The 19253-nt window shown below is 34.2% G+C and overlaps 1 protein-coding gene and 1 long non-coding RNA gene across 2 annotated transcripts; both read right to left on the minus strand.

Annotated features, from left to right (window-relative positions):
- Nucleotides 1-13424: 13424 nt before the first annotated feature.
- On the minus strand, nt 13425-15220 carry LOC111643839 (choline transporter-like 2). The gene is made up of 4 exons (XM_089596814.1): nt 14939-15220; nt 14560-14865; nt 14007-14274; nt 13425-13946 (listed from the first exon to the last, which is right to left on the minus strand). Exons 1-4 carry the CDS (start codon nt 14992-14994, stop codon nt 13653-13655), a joined length of 924 nt encoding a protein of 307 aa, XP_089452940.1. The 5' UTR covers nt 14995-15220; the 3' UTR covers nt 13425-13652.
- A 128-nt stretch (nt 15221-15348) lies between these two features.
- Nucleotides 15349-17228, minus strand: LOC106646425 (uncharacterized). Its single transcript, XR_001339198.2, has 3 exons — nt 17169-17228; nt 15639-15759; nt 15349-15393 (listed from the first exon to the last, which is right to left on the minus strand). It is a non-coding gene; the product is annotated as an uncharacterized LOC106646425 (long non-coding RNA).
- Between the last annotated feature and the right edge of the window lie 2025 nt (nt 17229-19253).

The raw sequence follows: 19253 nt of genomic DNA on the forward strand, positions 1-19253 counted from the left end.
ATCGTCTGCAAATATTTTTTTCGCTTACAACAGCTTCAACACACGAAACTAAGTATATATATACTGCACCTGCGGAAGTGACGTATGCCATATACATAGTAATGCACATTCATTGCTGCCCCTGTACACACATACTCATATAAACTTCAATGCTATCATAACCAAGCACCTCCCCCCTTGGGCACGCACAATGAAGGGCGTCTTAACGAGCAAGTATGGGCATACTTGCGCTCACCCATTTCATATATTACATTATATATATACGTACACGCGAGCCTCGCCTTCATTTCATTCCACAGCTCTCTCGTATGCTACTCTCTTGTACTATATACCTCATGCTACTTATTATATTCCTTTACCTATGTCTACGAGCAGTTTAGCGTGTTTCTTATTGAATTTTTTCTTTCTACGAATTTCTTTTTTAGTAGCGACATTTTGCTGGGCTGTATGGGATTGTAAGTGGAATTTATACAACACTTGTTTATAATAAAACGCAGTTGTGAAATAGCTCGCCTCGCATGGATTAGATTTCTTTTTAGGTACACAGTGGTAACTTGTAAGCTTCAAAAAAAAGGTCAATTTTTGCTTGCACTGCTATAAATATTGTTGCTCGCAATATCTAGAGATTTGAGAATAAGGTTCAGATTGTACCTACCCATAAAGTTCAAGAAAAAGAAGCATTGTAACGTATGTATGTTGTGATGAAAATATTTTTCAAGTACCAAGTATATGCACGTATTATTTCACCTCACGGCTAATATGAAAAAATAAAGTAACGCTCGATACTGGCACGGAAAAGATAATCCACGCACGTTCTCATTTGTGCCGATTGAAACAGTAAAACTACAGTTAGCTCTCTTCATTGTAATAAGACGACTTTTTGAAACGTGACGTGTTCTAGATGTATACACATATATTTACGCGTAAGCCTTCAAACGGTATACCTATGGAAAATATTTAACCCAGATGTCAAACCAAGAGGTGGTGAAAAAGTACAAATCAAACGAAAATTTATCTGCCCTCGTTAAACGTACGTCACGACCGTTATCGCTCGCAACGCTTCTGTGATTTTTTTATTTTTCCATCGGTAGCCGACCATCAGATAGTTGCCAGTAGGCTGCGATTAAATTATGACCATATCTATAGGTAAAGTGGGAAATGCCCAAAATTTTTGTCCGAAATGAGGATTGGCGACCAGATTAGTGTTTTATTCGATATTATGCTAAGCAAAACGGGTTTCGGAATAATCAAACCTTGAGCTTTCGGATGGTATATGTACAACACATCAATGAACTACCAGTTGAGAATTATGTGAGGTCTGGTATGGAATTCATTCATAACAGAAACGTGGCTGACTTGAACTTTAATTATGTACATCAAGTCAATGGAGTGCGAACAGGTTAACACCTTATGGGATACGGAATTCCAAAAACGTAAATGGAATCATTAGTATGAGATTGTAGCTATGACTAGCCTCTGATAGAAGAAAAAACTAAAATTATCGCAAAAAACCAGTGAAGCTTGCTTATTTATCTCATTGAAAATTGTAGATTGGCCAAAGAAATTTTTATCTTCTTTCATTAAAAAAATTTTTTTTTTCCATCCTCTCTACTCTTCAGTGTATTCGAATGGTTTTATTTTTCAATTAGTTGTAAGATGCGCAACATCATTTAAATTATTTAAAAATTCAAGACACGTGAAAGGCAAACTCGCTCCTTTATGTATATCCCATGTATAACTACGGAGCTGACGACCATAATCGTATTTCCTCACAGTTGCGTAAAACTTTTAACCAAACTCAGTAGCAATGATATACATCTGAAATCTTATACGCGCATATTATTTCGTGCGTTACACGTGCGCGAGTCGTACGGAAAAAAAGACACTCGGCAGGTGGTTCTTTCGAAAATTCCACGCAGCAAAGCCATACCTAAGCGGCTCGATTTCGAATTTGATATGCCGAAAAGGACAACCTCGATTATATGTCGCCACACACACATATGTGCGCGTGTATCACAATATTACAGGCTCACGGCGTTTTCGATTGTACGGAGGTATATATTACGTCTTCGTATACGCGGACTGGGAGAGAGAGAGAGAGCGGTCGAGGATTGCGCGAGCGAGTGGTTTGTCCGGTTCGCGAAATTGTTGTACCCTAGTCTTGATAGTTTTGAAATTAAGGACACGTGCGCGCAATATCTTCGGATTTTAAACGCTGGACAGTGCAAGCGTGTAATTACCTCTGAGGATCAATCGAAAAAAAGGACACTCGTGTGTCTTGACTTTGTGACTTAATTGTAATTATTTTGTTGAGAAATTAATCATGAGGTTGGGCATGTGGCACAAAGTTTTAATTATAGCTTTGACCGATGCCGCGAGTGTTACCTCGCTAAATTCATGTTAATGAAAACCAAGTCAGAAGGAACGTACTTTTTACTCGAAATTCCACGTTGATCAATGGTTAAGTGTTCAATTGATTCGAAAGACTATACGTTTGGATGGAATAAGTAACCAATTAAGGTATACAAGGTTTTGTGGAATTAATGAGAATTAAACATTTTTTTTATTTCGTTGAAAAAGTATCTCCTAATATGGAGCCGTTTTGATAAAACTTACAATTTAAGCCATTTCGAAATGAATAATAAGACAGTGCTGCAACAACGAAAGGTTGTTGAAATTTGGTTTGACTCGTGAAACTGTTCGACAATGTTACCTTGATTCGACAGTAAACTTCTTGCAGCACGACGTGCACGACACTAACGGAATGTATCATTATCATCACATCCCAAAATCACACCTAGTTTTTATTCTATTGCACGAAAATCATGATAAGAAAAAAAGCTAACCAGGGATCAGAAAATTATAATAATAATAATAATTATTATTATTATTATTAAAAATGTTATTAATTACATGGAGAAATAATTGTGTTTTTGTATGAATAAATAGCTTTTAACTATTTTATTTAGTTTGATAATATTGACTTATTTTTTTTTAATCCAAATGAAAGAAAAAAAAAACATTTAAATTAATAAATTTTGTTTCAACACCCATTATTTTATAAATTATTAGTTGAATATTATTCCTTTCAAAATTACATAAAAATGAAATAATGTTGTTGGAGTAATTTTTTTTTTTTAGTCTACAAAATTTAATTTGAATAATTATAATTTTTTAACTACATTTTATGAATGTAATCAATGAAGGAATGAAAGGCATAGTTTGAGATAAAATAATGAGTTATAAAAATTTTATGATTCCATGAAGAGCATATGTATACAAAATTAATTCAAAGACTTCAAAGCTTTTAAATAATTTGGGGAAAAACCTGCGTTTACATAAACAGTATACTCTCCATATAATTCCACGGTCACAAAATTTTCACAAACCTAGATTGAAGACTCATTGATCTTGCCGATGCTCAAGGCGATAAGTTCGTTCTCTCACCTTACGTATTAAACTGATTGAAAACTTACGTTGAAAAATACCAGCCGCGTGGGTGTAATTCCAATACCCACAATAAAGTGTATGAACACAAGGCGCAACAGCTGTGCCGTGTTGCATTTATTAAGAGGGAAAACTTTGGTCTCTCCCAAGTACCCATACTATAAAGTCCGTGGAAGAGAAAAAGAGAGTGAGCGCGAGACCTACATGTATGGGTATTATAGGCCGCAGTTGTTGGAGATAAGCACAGCCTCGTTTTCCCTTGGCACGACCCACCTTGCCCTCTACCCATTCTCTACATAAACTCCCGTATAAACACATTATACAGATTTAAGCGTGCAATAAGAGACAAGATGCGCATTATATTTTGTATATATATACGCGTACTTACATATACGTGTATTTGCGTGTAAAGAGGAAGTAAGTACATTTTCTCTTTCCTTAGAAGGAAATAAACATGTTTTTAAGGATCAGAGTATACGTGATGCAGACGCGAAGGCGTTTTTCAGAAACTTCTTCTTTCTTACTCTTCCTCTCTAATTCTCTCCCTCCCTATTCATGAGCTGACAGCTTTTTACACGCATTTTTTGATAGTATCTTAAAAATTGTTTCAAATTTATAGGTAAGCATATATACACAGGAATAGAAGGTTAAAAGTAATTTTAATACTACTAACCAATTTTGGGTGGGATTTTTTACGAATAGTTTACATTAAAATTCAGACATAAAAAAAAATATGATATTTTTTTTTAACGAATAGCCATGTCCATTGTATTTTTAAATTATCAAATGGTTGAACTACCCAATAACCTGTTAAAAATTCAATTGTACCGAAGTTAGTAATATTTTAATGTATAAAAGTTAAGAGCATTTTCAATTTGCGTAACTAAAAAATACTTAAAATCATGTTACAACGTGATTGTCCTTTAAATTAAAATTTGGGTACGAGTGAGCTCAAAATTAAAATCAAAATTTTACTTGCTGCCAAAACTACCCGTGAAAATATGTATATCTATCCACTTTGGAAGTGAGTAAGGAATCCATTTAGTAGATAACGTGTTAATCAAGTGTGTAAGCAACAGTAATTAATTAATGTCATGCACGTTTGAAGTTAAAAACCACACGAGCTCCAGTTCATCTAATATTTCAGAACATTCTTACCCATAATTTTTCATCCTTCACTGAATAACCACTATTAAAATCTTATAAAAATTATGTTGATAAAGTTTCATCTGCAAGTTACAATAAATTTTTTTTTTTTCATACACATAATACATGGTTTTTAAAAACTTCTCTGTTAGGTTTCGTATCAAATTCCTTGTACTAAACTACGTTAAAAAATAAAATATTAAAATATAATCTTTTTATTATTATAATTTGTCACGATTTTTTTAGCTCTCGAGTACCTACAAAGTAAATACCTAATGCTCCTCTCTCGTAAAAAACAATCAGTGCCCAATCAAAGCAGGTACTAGTATATTTTTTTCTTTTAGAGGGAATCAGCTGTAAAGACAAACTTGAACAATCACGAACAAAAATATACTGCACACGAGAAAGAACTCGAGAGGGTCATCTATCGTAACCAGCTCTTGAGCAACAAAGTTTTCAGCAACAGCGAGCCCACGTTGATATGGGCCGAGTCTTCTTTTTAAGATTCCAAGGATCAGGGAAGGCTCTGCTGAGAACTTTCGAGAACTCGATTGAAATTTACGTCCATATCTCTTCCGTCGTGGAGTTCATTTTACAAAGCAAGCAAACGCCGGTCACGTTAATAAACTTTTATGGACTATTATACTTTGGGCATTTGTTAATGCGAAGTAAGTAGAAAGTTGGGGATAAACATGCTCCCTTGGAATTTATATCGTTCCTCTTTGCTTTTCATGCTAATATTGATTCATCTTCCTCACAATCGCTCGAACCGTTTGAATTTTACTGTACATAAAATTTACCCTTACTCCGTTATCCAGCTATATTATTGCCGAGGAATCTCTACATATCTTAACAGTCGAACCAAACATCATTTACTTGGTATTTCTCCATAAAAATATTTCCGCGAGTGCTCACACCACAAAGCAATAAACTCATTGATGTAAGGTATTTGCAAACTTTCTCTACCCATCAGTTCGATCATGCCTACCTCGAAATTTATTAAAGATTTGACAAAAAAATCGGACTTCCTCGACAGTTCTTACAACAGATTAAAACACGGGCATCCTAAACCTCTACCTTCGAAACCCTAAAGCACATCCCGCACGCCTACTTTTCAAATTCCAATGCAACTTTGGGATTAACGCACTGGAAATACACACCTGTTTATATGGCACCACCAGCTGAGTCTAATATCTCTCTCACCATCACCAAGGCAACGTCACGCCAACAGGTGCACATCACGCGCGAGTATACGTGTACATACAACACACCTCCTTAAGTATACTGCCCTTAAAGGGCTCGGTTTACTGCCGGCGCCAGGCATGCACGCCGACGATAACGGGGGGAGGGGAGCGATGGAATATTGCACTTACGTCCCAAGAGTGGAGCTTCCAACTTTACTCCGTTTCCCCGGCGAATGGGATAATTGGCAGCTGCAACGCGTCCTCTCACGTGCATGTACTTTGGCACTCGTTGCACGCCGGTTATTGAGCCAACTCAAGGGTAGAGCGAGTACTAAATATTATCACGTCGAATCTTCACAAAACAAAACAAAAAATCAACAACGACGATCGGTATACTTAGGCGACCAGATCGGCGAGCAGGCCGATCGCACATATGCTTGTATCCTATATATATATGTATGGAATGCGCCTCGGCGCGACGCGCACTCTGTACTGCAGCACGTCTGTGATACAACGAATGTATACCGAATGGTGTTTAACGCGGAGACACTGACACACACCCACGGACAAAAAGAGATAGAGATAGAGAGAAAAAGAGAGAGGAAGGAAGGAAGGAAGGAAGGAAGGAACGAAATAGCACACTCGAAGGAGCCGCGGAGAGAATATAAGTGTCCCGGAGCGCGAGGAGCTCGTCCATAACTGTTTTCCACGGAGCGCGTGCAGTAGAGCCGAGGCTGCCGCGTAGTACGATATCGGCCGAGGAGCTACTCGGGTGGGGACCCAAAGTTGCTGCCGATGCTTGAGAATCTCTCGCGCCGAGGCAGCGGGGACCGGTATACGCGCGGAGGGAGCCACAGGAGGAGATATACACCTACCTACCTGCCTACTATTCGAGAAAGGGGAACGCGGCAGCGAGAAAAGAGAGAGAGAGAGAGAGAGGAATCGGTTTTGTATATGTGTGTGTTTGTGTGTAGGTATGGCTTATTACGGAGCCGAGCGAGCGAGAGAAAGGATCGCGAGGCCTTGCCGGGACGCAGAGAGAAAATGAATGCGATTATGCATGTATGCACGCCACTGGGATGTGTACGCGTGTGTGTGTGTGAGCGCGTATTCAAAAGAGATATCTGTAGGGAAAGCTGTATAAACTCGCCGATATTACGAGAGTTGAAGAACGCAGGCGATAAGAGAGAGGAGGGGGAAGCAGCCGGTGTATAGGTGTCCCGAGGGCCTTATGGGCCTTCTCAATGATTTACTCTGCAGCGGCGGTGTAACACCTGTATAGCGCTGCAGGTTGTGTGTGTGTGTGTGTACATATGATGACTCCTTTCCTTTTTTTTACTCTTCTCTCTCTCTCTCCGTCTTTCTTTTGCGCACTCATCTTTGCTGCAGTTTATCCAAAGGCAATAAGAGTAAGTATACGAGCATACTTGGGTGGGTATGCATGCAGTTGGCGTGCGTGTGCATTCAAATTCCAGAGGGTTAGGAAGAAGGAGGATGATTGGGCCTCTTGATCCCGCTGGGCTGCACAGACTGAACGGTGTGACTCTTAAAGAATTTTCGCGGAGCGGCGACTAGATTTTTTTTTATCTGCGATTTTGAGTTTTGAAGGATTCCATGCTAGTTTACGAATGATTTTTGATAGTGAGTTTAGGTAATTTTAGATTGAACAATCATCTGGGTTGTTGAAACTGCATGGTCGGATGGATACCATTTCGAGTCCTCAAGGATTTTTTTGCAGAGAGTTGACCGGTTTTTTTTCAATAGACTTACATTGAAAAAATTCGTTCTGTTTCTCTTTGATATTTCCACTGAGGTGTTTAAAGTATGTTTAGAAATTTGTTATCTATTATTTTTATGATGGTTATAAACAAAAACGAATTAGAAAATCCATTTCTTTTCCTCTTCAGGAGTTGTAATCCAATCAGTTGAAAAACGTGTTGATTTTTCTCATACATAAATTTATTAGAGACCAAATTATGAAGCTTTAAAAATTATGTAAATCTCAAAAACAAGTTTAGAAAATAATAATTTAATCTTTTTCAAAGGTCAGTTATTCATTGTAAAAATATCGCTTGTCTTCTTTGTACTGATAACATAGATAAAACAAATTCTCAACCAAAAATTAAAACGATACGTTTTTGAAGTAAAAATAGAGAGCATACACAAACAATTCGTTTTTTCAATAGCTTTTTCTACATCTGTAAAGGTATGTTATAAACTTTTTCATTTAGATTATCCTTGTTTTTAATTTATTTTCGAGATTATTGTGTACTTTTTAATCAGCTTATGATTTAAAGAACTTTTAAACCACAAAAAAATGAACAATCTACTTAAAATTTTTTTTTTTTTTTTATCTTAAAGCAGGTAAAATACGTACAATACGTAATGTTTTCAAGGATACATCGGCAATACAAAATGTTCTTCGTTAAATGAAAGTTTAAAGCACTTGGTGACGATATTATTTAAAAAAACGCTTTCACTTTGAGAAAAATTTACTCAAACTGTGTCATGCGATGCTGCATCTTTTCATTTACCACGTAAAAGATACGAATCTTTTTTTTTTAAGCAAAATTATTCAAGGCCATGGCTGTTTTTTAAAATAAATTATCTCTTGCATAAAGCACCGAACTTTCGACAAAACGCCTGAGGAACGACAGCATTCGATATACACGTGCTCCGTGAGCAGAATTTTTTATCATTTTTTTTTTTTCTTTCCCCGAGCAGTATTACCGGTATGTCTAAGAGTACGCACTCACACACGCAGACGAGAAAACGAAAGCAAAACGAATGGCCGTGTAATCTCTCTTTACAGTACCTCGTTTTTCTAGGCGAGGCCTTTTCATGCATCCAAAGATTAAATATCGGGCTGTCTCACTGCACAAAAAATAAAATCATTAGCTATTTTCTGTTCACTGCAAACCGTAGCTTAAAATACTCGAAAAAGTGCAAAGTGGCCTCTTCTTGGCCAATGTACGAGAAATATACATATAATGCGTGCATTTAATATAAAAAGTTGTCTGGCCACTCTTTCTATTTATTGTTAGCAGCAATGGACCGGAAATTCACGAGTCTTTGCTTATGCACCTGTGTTTATCTGATCTTGCCATCTGTGCACTTGTATTCTCGCTCATACGCAACATTTCATATATTTTTCGTTTCATTCACTAACAACTGGGTTGAGTGAATGCTGGTGAAAAATGGGATTTTAGTTTATAAATAATGCAATGAAATCGAGGCAATCTTACCTTCGAAAAATATATAAAAAATGTATACTTTACAAGGATTGAAATTCACACAAGTAATTAAAACAAACAATTTTATAGCTGACTTTGAGTTGGAATTTTAATAAATTTATATCATTGGTTAGCAATAATACAGCCATGTATATAGATGTGTCTACATTTTTAAACTAAGTGAATATATCGATATTTTCTTCTTTATTTAATTGCTTCAGGAATTAGTATCAGACAAGAAGTAACTGCTTTGATTAATTCGTCTATCAAAGAATTTATCACTTATTCTTCTATTTAATTTTATTAACAACTTTACGTTACTGAAAATTGTAATGTTAAAAATCTAGTGATTTATAAAAAAACAACACTTACATGTTATTTAAAATCCTTCTACTTGCAGTCCTAGATTGATGTTATCAATGATATCACCTAATTTCCTCTTTCGCACTAAGTAATCGTTCATTTGACTGGATTTAAAGTGTGTCGCATTTTTCTTCAAAGACAGATGAAATCGTTCAAGATTTTTTCAAGTTAAATCAAAAGAATTAATTATTATTCAAATTAATCTTAAATGCCACATCTGTTTACCCATACAAAATAACAAGTAGTCAATACAAGTAGATCACGCGTTAGACGGAAGTAGTAACAGCTGGTTAGTGGTAAGACCGTAAATTACGTCTTAAACATTTAGACGGTAGAAGTCATCCCTAAATTTTGTTACTTATTGATGAATAATTTTTTTCTTGTGCTTTTAATAATAATCACTTATTGTAAAGTCGAAGTTTTTTCTTCTACACATTTATTATAGCAACAGATAAGTTTAGATGTAAATAAACCTTTTATATGAGAATTCTATGAGACATCTTTTAACTGAAGAATACTTCTAATTTTTTTTTCTAAAAATCAAGTATTATTTAGCAGCCTTACCTAGTCATAATAACTGTAAATTTTTTCTTCAAGAAACAAACTGTTTCTCCGTGTGTTCAAAGCAATTTGACGATAATTACAGTTGTTTCGTTCTTCGAAAAATAGTTTAATTACAGTATACCCATAACCTGATCACGTTAACAAGGAAAAAAGTCTCCACAACTTAATTTTCGAATATCGCGACCAATTTCCATACTCAAGGCCTAATAAACCCGTTATTCAAATTTCTTTCATTTTAAGAATCATAGAAATACGCACCTTACGAACTGAATAATCTAGTAGCTGAATTCCAGCTACAATAAAATGATAATTTTGGCTTTTTGTTTTTATCGTCAATTGTGCAATAAAACAAAATAATTTCTCATCTTGACCTAATCTCAGATTACTAAAGAAATTTTATGTCTAAATGATAAGCTTCATGTAAAACATTGCCAAATAAATTACAAACATCAATAGCTCAGTCGCAAGAAAATCCCCTATCGATAACCCCATTATCGATAAAATGATATGTCTAAAAAAAAACCAGAAAATAAATATTGGCTTCTAAAATCCTAAGCATCATCAAACCCATTTCCAAGCTCAAATATATTGAAAAACCTTTCGTCCTCATAGCACTACATATCTCTACTGTCAAGCTTGTGTACATCCTTCCTAAAAAGTCCTTCAATGATCGCGTGAAAACTCATCCACCCACAGACCCGACTGCATTTCTCAGCTATCAAAGGATGACCCATATACGTTGAGCACCCCGTTGGCTGATAAAGACGCAAGGTATCGGAATAACGCTATATACGAAGTGAGAATGAGAGAGAAAGATGGAAGCCAACCGCTTGGTTCGATGAATTATTTATAAGCTGATGATTTACTGTTAGGCCGCAAAGTATTAGTTGCCCGATACGCGTCGTTTTGCGAAAATGGAACGAAGAGCAGAGCAGAGGCCCGTTGGTCAACGCCGTGATTTCGCAGTCCACAAGCTATATGGCCACTGTGTCAGAATATATGTAATGTGTAACGCATAACCGTTTAGTACATTACGTATGAATAGTACGGGCAACAGTACGGGCGTACGTTTATAATACTCGTGGGAGTACAGCGGTGAGGAAATTTACTTGCTATACGGTGCCCACGAGAGACATTTGGGCAGCTAGGGGTTGGTTGGAGCTTGGAACACAGGTTCCTCTTTCTTAACAATTAATCACGGAAGCATTGAATAATTTCACGGTCTTTTGTTCTCTGTTGGTTTTGGGCACAAAGACAATAACATCAAGAAAGGTATAAAAAAATTTCTTACCTTTCTAAGGACACAGAATTACAAACTTGGCATAAAAATGACCCTAAAATAAGGGGTATGGTAGGTGAGATAAGGAGTCTGAAATTTAGAAACACAGAAATTTAGAGACTGAAATGGATAAGAAGTAAGGTTGATCAAGTTTTGGCAAATTACAAAGACACAGTGAATATTTGAGCCACATCCATGGCCATAATGTTTTAGATTCTTGATCTTATCAAAGGCAAGTAGTATATATAAGTTAGTATATACAACACAATCCGTCTAGGTAGTTCTGATCAGCCAAGAAAATCCAAGAATGAATTTTTACAAGTATACTTCGACCCACGAAATTTTTCAAAAAGCTAACTAATCACTTAGTTTTTTATGTTGGGGTATTGTAAGTTAAAAAACATAGTTGAAACAAGCAGTGCCTGTCACGGCTGAGAAGGTACGCGTGCATGCAAGAGAGTACAAGGAGTGAATAGTCTAGTGACCCAGTGCGCGCTTCAGTTGCAGTGCTCCTCTGTGGCGCCGCTGTCTGTACATCATCCTTGCATGTATACACGTCCATACTATACATGAACATTCCAGGTGTCCGGTCAACCAGCGATTTGCACAATACTGTTTATTTTCTGTTCTAATGTATACGTTTTATACCATGAGTGCATGCAATGCAATGCATTTACACGAAGGAGCACCACGTGGAGCAAAAGCACCGAGCATTGCTCTGTTGTACGTAGTCACGATCTCCTTTTTCAGGGTTTTTTGCGTTTCTCCTGTTTTTCAATGCTTTGCTCTAGGCTCTGCGATTCAGAAAAAAAAAGGAAACGTAATCGATAGACTGACCTTCAGCTGTGCAAGTACGCGCTCATTACTCCCTTGCTACTTATGCGTGCTGAATATGGAGGGGAGGCAACAATGACCACGAGTATGGTAATAGGGAGCTCTTTCTTCTACCGGTTAAACCAACTTCGTGGGCTGTGCATCAGCCTTAAGGATCTTTCGTGGAAGAGAGATAGAACGAGTGAGAATATTCAAGTTTTATCCTCGTGATCCTGAGACTGTAAAGAGGGGCCCTTTGGCTCTATTGGAGATCTCTACTCCGACTTTCATTTGTCTCCGTTTTTATCGTTGGCACATATCGTTTCAAAACTAGACACAGTGATAATAAGTAAAATATCTTTAACAACAGTTACGTACTCAAAAGCCAGCACAGTCTGTCAGCCTAATGCCTAAACGATTTAAAAGTAATAAAAAAAAATTCACATGTTTAAAACATATTTACTCATTGGCTATGTATATTTTATAGTAGTTTTCGTACCTGATGGCGCATGTCGCCAGGGCAAGCACCAGACCCGAGGAACTCTATATGCTTGGCCTGGTTGGATGCGCACCAGGTTCGAACTCTATTTTTCCTACCAAGGGCACACCCAACCCTCAAAGTAGCCCAAGGAAGATTTGAATACTAAAACATAAAGTATTTCACCTCAAGATTAACATGTCAAAAAATGAATAAACCTTAGAAGCCTTACATTTTTACCAGAAAAAATTATTTTATTAGAAAAGTATACAAACTTTATTATATGCAAATGTACTTATCAAACGTAGATTTTATTTTACTTTGATGCTGGACTATGTTCTAAAAAATTTTAAGTTATCACTGACAATCGAGAATAATGGTTTGAGCTTAAAAAATTGTAAAGAAAAGACGCCTCTGAGGAAAAGACTACAAAAATTTATTTTATTTAATAGCATTTACAACAGTCATATTTTAACATTAGTTGAGTGAAGAATAGAGAAATTCATTGCGATATGATACTTATTTGTAAAAATAAAAGAAATAACGTGATTCGTAAATATAGCTAAAGAAAAGGAAACGCTCAAATAAAACAAGTGTAGTATGTAAAAAATTTATAGATTTTATTTACTAACAGTATGTCAAGAGAAGTAACAAGGTACTTTACTTATATACATATATATGTATATTACAGTCTTAAGTATATAAAATCATTGAATGCTCGGCATTTACAATAATTGAAATTTCGTCTCTTACAGATAAAAAATAATTTAAAAGAGCGATACGTCAATAATTATGGATTTTTTTATGCATGTTTTTTTTTTTTTTTTTTATGTACAACAAACAAACGGTTCGTTACTGTCTATCAGTAATTAACAATAAAAATTACTTTGAACTTGCCTTTTCTCTCTTTTTTTTTTTTTTGGATAACTGTCTGAGATGCTAAGATTTACTTTTTAGTGTTAATTTAAACTATAAGAAATATTAAACGTACCTCGATTTGATCTCAAACTTTACTGTAAGTTTACATTATTACGGAGTCATTATGATAATTCCCCTAAACATACTTGACTGGCATCAGCAGTTGTAAAAAACTTAATTATTAAATTATAAGGTATGCTAAGACCATTAGAATCCTATCATAATTCTTATTCAGAATTCAACATTAGATCCTTAATACTTGCTTTCATGAAGCATGTTCTATTTTTATCTTCTTGATCCAGTTTGAAATCTTCCAATATGCAGAAAAAGGTTGACGTTACTGCTGCATTAAGGACTATTACAATAGGTAAAACGACCAAAATAATGCAAATCAGAGTAGTTAAAAGAGCTACTATCATCTTTTCATTTGACATATTTTCTGAGTAGAAAGCAACCACACATGCGATTATAACAACTAAAGAAGAAACAGTAGACAAAACTCCGGCACACCATGTAAATGCCTAAAAATGTAAAAAACTGATGATTAAATGAATTCTTTTAAGGAAATGTCTTATTATTACCTTAGTTACAGAAAAGAAGCGTAGAGGGAATCGTAAGTACAGCTGACAAACTGTGTCTGCAGATTTTTTAAAGCTCTGTCCATGAATAGCAGTTACGCCAATGCTGACTTCAAATAGTCTTGTTAATAAATACCACCAGCATACAATCATGACAAAGATGTTGTGGCGGGACTCGTACATTCGATTGCTTAAGTTTTTAATCATAATAAATATCACTATAATTATAACACAAGGAGAAGACCCATAAGCAACTGTTCCCATATGATATCTGCAATTAAATCATATTTTTTATCATGGGTTTCTTAACACGTATGATCATTCACCTAACAATAACGTTTGTGATATCGCATATTTTTTCTTTTGTATTTCTCTTGCGTTGCGAAGAGAACAAAATTTTATAAGACGTGCAACTTTACAGAAACTTTCTTACAAGTATATTTTCAGATAATATTACAATATTATGTAGTACAAAAATAATCAAGAAATTATACAAAGTGAAACCTTTGTACACATGTTTTTAGTTGATATTATAAAAAAAAAACTATTATTTTACCTGAAAATTGTAACGAAATTTTTGAAGGCTGTGTCACTCGAAATTGTTGACTTATTCCTAGTCCAGAACCATGTTCCGAATGTACCATAGAGAACCATTTGCCAGAATAGAACTGTCATTACCGTAAGCCATATCGTACCATATACGTTCAGGCTGTGCAGAAGTGCCAGTAAAAATAAAGAAGACTTAATATGGTCTATGGAAGATAAGTTAACATATACGGAAAATCCTAATGCTTCTATCATGAATACAAGTACTGTAAATAGTATGGATAACATGACTGCAAGAGGAAACTGAAAAACAGCCCTAAAATAAAAAATGATTTATATTTTGCTGTTACGATATCAGGACTACAATGAATCATCAAATAATGTTTTACCTGCAGGCTTCGCGTATAATTTTGCTCATAAATAGAGTTCCTATTCTTGATACCATATAAAATGTAACACATAAAAACCAACAACTAAAGGCTGTTTGAATAAGCTGATAAAGAAAACTTCCTGCTTCAAACTGAAGTAAACTTTTTATAAGAACTAAAACGGCACCAACTGCAGCCAAACATTCAAAAACCAAGGCTATGAGGATTATGATTTTTGATAGACTTTTTATTAAAAATAGAGACACTGCCGTAGAAAGTATGGAAAATGCAAATGAGCCAAGAATAAGCCATCTAAAAAAAAGTATATAATAAGAAGTTCATTTATATATTCCTTACTACATCGATACTTGATTAAACAAATTACTTTGAGTTGATTACTTCATTCGTAATTTTAATGATGTAATTTTGAATCGTACTGTCTGACTTAAACTCTGTAGTGTCACCATTTATGAATGCTGAAAATTAAATGTCACGTGAGTTGAAAAAAAACTTTTAAAAAAAATTTTGCTGCTGTAAATTCAAAATATTCCATTTGTACTTTTTTCATTTCTTTAAACAATTTCCAGTAGCGTCAAAACCATTAGTAATAAAAGTATTTTAAAAGTGTATTAATATTGATTATAAACAGATTACGTTTTGACTCTACAATTCCAAAAATGTTTGAATTAAACAAAGTATAATAGCATAAAATATTACGTACCGTAAATAGCAGTACCAATATAAGTTACCATATAGGCAGAAAAAAGTGTAAGAGCTTTGACATTTGTCAATTTTCGAGGCTTATCTAGTGGAGATAAGTGAATTGAATCATATCCTGCCATCTGAAATTGCGAAACCATGCAAACAATTTTTTTTTAAATCAGTACTCGACCTCATTTACAAATATTTTTTAGTTATTTAATGGTGATATCCAACTTATTTAAAAAATTTTTGAAGATAATTGCTTGTTGATGTATTGGTAAAGCCTTGTAGCATTAAGTTTGCCAAAACGAGTCTACTTACGGCATTTCTAAAGTACTTGAAATAATTTCTTGATAACTCTTCGACAAAAAGTATTACTAGATCTATCTCTGGATCTTTTCTCCTTTTTCCTAATCATTAATAAATACGCTGTTGAAATTACTTCACCAAGCTAATTTAAAATCTCAGATTCTAGAGAAACATTCAAGCTAAAAACATTCGATCTAGTTTTTTATATTTTACTTAAGCCTGAATACATCATTTCACAACAAATGTAGCAAGAATGGTCTACAACTTATAAAATAGTTTTATTTTACTAACTATTCGGTAGAAGAAAAGCTCGAAGAAAAGTAAAAAAGTAGTTTGAAATCATATAGATACCACTGTATTCTTGAAAATTAAAAATTATGTTGTAAAAAGACTTAATCCATACCGCACTCTGATAAAAATAAAACTACGAAAACAATATCTTCAAAAGTTTTTTACTTATTTGAAGGTAACGATAAGTCTTTTATATAATAGGAGGAAAATGTTACGACCACGCATAGTAATAATTTGTGTCATGAAAGAATGGTTCAAAGATCTAAGATAAGAGTTTGGTTGAAGCATCCTTTCTTATGTACTAGTATTTGTGTAGTTGTAATTAAAAAAAAAAAAATAATAATAATAATCCGTTGTTATACTGAGTACAAAAACCAAAGTCTACGCTAAATGAGTATAACAAAACTCGAAATAATGTTGAAATAAAAAAATGAACTGCTAAATTATGCAGCTTTGATATTCGATGAGTAGCTTAAAAGCACTAAAATAAATACACAAAAATAATAATTTTTGCGTTGTAACTAAACACAGCATACTGTTCATTCCAATGTTTACTATACGTATAAGTGAATTGTACGTAAAATTTTGCTGGGTTTTGTTACCTCGATATAATTGAACACAATATTGTTTACATTTTACTGTTGGTTTGAATTGAAATCCGGTTAATCTTCGGTGTTATTTTTACTTACACAACATTCTTTCGCTTTCCATTGTTTTGAGATAATCATAATGGAAGTTTAATTTGATGTGCTTATACATTAATTTGAAATCAGAAATTATAATGCAATTAATCGTCAAAATATAAGCTAATGTAATTTTCAAAATTGTATAACAGTTGTTTAGCCACTATAAAATATATGTGAACAATTTATACATCGTTGGTTTTTGTTTCTTCTACTCACAGCAAAATAAATACAGTTTTAGGTAAAAATAAGAAGAAAAAAATTACTTGATTATTAAGATAGTGCCAGTAGCCGTATTCGTGTATCGATGCAGAGGATGAGGCTGATGAGTACAAACTGAATACATGACGCCACTCATCGTTTGAAAAAAACAAAAATTCATGTACGTTACGTATCAGGCAACCAATCAGACAGCTGCTTTTTTCAGTAACCGGCTGTTAAAACATACTGATAAGCTCAAAGCATTGGACTTTCACTTGATTCACTATATTTTTGCGCGTATTAGTCACCATTGATAAGAGACCCGATAATGATATCATATTCTTAGTGCAGCAATTTTATTATAGCAACAAATTATGGAGACGTATATTTAGCCAAGGGAACTGTGAATGGTTTCATCTTTATGTAGTGTGTGTACATAGAAGGACGCATATATGTTGTAATTTAGAGTAAAAAACAATCCAGCGTATTTTTATAAGGTTATCTGTATAATGAATGAGTAAGCAGCAATCGTGCGACTCGTTTGCAATTACGCAGAAAACTTAACTGACAGTTCTGCCATTAATAATAGCGTGTCAAATAGTTTAATCTAATTAAATGGCATTGACACTTTCGAAAAAAATTTTCTTGAAAAGGTAGTCTAATAACTTGGAAAAATCGTATCATTTTACACACCTGCATGTGCACAAATTTTTATACAGAGCATAAAATAAATAAGCCAGTTATATATTATATAGTTATATAGATCATGACTATACAATATATATTATACATTATATTATACAATATATATATATTATACAATAGTTATATAGATCATGATAACGTAAGTGACGAATAACGTAAGTACAGTTGTTTATTGCCAACTTATGTCATACAGTGCCTTACCGTCTAAGAGTTAATACTAATGAATATGAATGTTATTAATAATTTAAATTTTAATCATCAATTGCTTGACTACCATTTCAAGATATTACAGGAATGTATTTTATAATTTAGAGTACCTAGAAAAGTCGAGCCCATACTTGTATACGTGTTTACCAATAGGTGTTGAAAGAACTTTCCTGTAAATTATAATAGCCTGTAATATACCATACTTACTGTATTTTTATGATGCATCCTTCAATAGGTACTTTAAAATGTTGATATTTATTTATTATTTTATAGAATCTTCAATGATTTTTCGATGATTCAACAACTTTTTTTAAAATTTAATGACAGGGCTCTTGAAATCACATTTTTTTTTTTTTTTTTATAAGACAGCACTAATGTTGCATCCAATTTAATTTTATTGGCAATGCTTAAAAAATGTAATAGATCACAAACATACGTTTACTTGGGTGAGGAAAATTTCATGCAGAATCATAAGTCCAAATCAGCGAGGATGCATGAATCACAAAAATTTCAAATTCCTACGCCGAACTCATACATATCTCGATTCCTCTTTCTTTGTTTCAAATAATCACTTCCGTCTTTCTATCTTCACAAAAAGTTGTCGTACACTTATACAGTCTGTTTCTGCACAGAACACTCACTACCAACGTCCATTCCTTTCAAGTAGCTCATCCATTAGCACAGCACGCATCAATTGGCTCTTTGGTCTCTTACTTGTTTCTCTTGTAGTGCCACTATATCTACACTTACCAAGCATCTCTGTCTTTCGTCCCGTCGATGCTTATATTTATGTTTGGATCATTTCCCTGTTATCTAAAAAAGTTCGTTTTGTTTCTTTGTAAGCAATATCTCTTGGATCTCCTCTCACGTCACTCTCAGTTTTTTCCCTCTCTTTTTTTCTGTTTCATTGTACGTAAATGTTCTAGGCATCTTTTTTTTCTGTCTTTTTTTTTCTACTAGCCAACTTTTTCCACATATTTACCAAAAAATAAGGTTCTCTCATGGCTTACTAGACGAGAGTACGTTAGGTAAAAAAAACGACTCTTGACCTAATTTGAGATTACAATTTTTTTGTATACTAACAAAAGTACATGGAACCTTATCCTAATAGCCATCTTTGCAAATTATCAAAAATCATTGTTTGAATTAGTGAAATTTAGGGTATGCATGTTTCAAGAATAGTTTAATCACAAAAAAAACTTACGCATACATGTAATCTTTAATAAAGAATTTGTCTT

This window comes from Copidosoma floridanum, unplaced genomic scaffold (genome assembly GCF_036245765.1).
Source record: "Copidosoma floridanum isolate Cflo_tuat_1 unplaced genomic scaffold, Cflo_Japanese_pri ptg000030l, whole genome shotgun sequence".
NCBI classification, from domain to species: Eukaryota; Metazoa; Arthropoda; class Insecta; order Hymenoptera; family Encyrtidae; genus Copidosoma; species Copidosoma floridanum.

What these genes read in the sequence shown, in the direction of transcription:
- LOC111643839 (XM_089596814.1), bottom strand. Translation starts at nt 14,994, where the DNA reads ATGGTATCAAGAATAGGAACTCTATTTATGAGCAAAATTATACGCGAA. An exon ending in ATTATACGCGAAGCCTGCAG is followed by an intron (nt 14,866 to 14,938) that starts GTAAAACATTAT and finishes TTTTTATTTTAG; the next exon opens with GGCTGTTTTTCAGTTTCCTC. An exon ending in GCTTCTTTTCTGTAACTAAG is followed by an intron (nt 13,947 to 14,006) that starts GTAATAATAAGA and finishes TTACATTTTTAG; the next exon opens with GCATTTACATGGTGTGCCGG.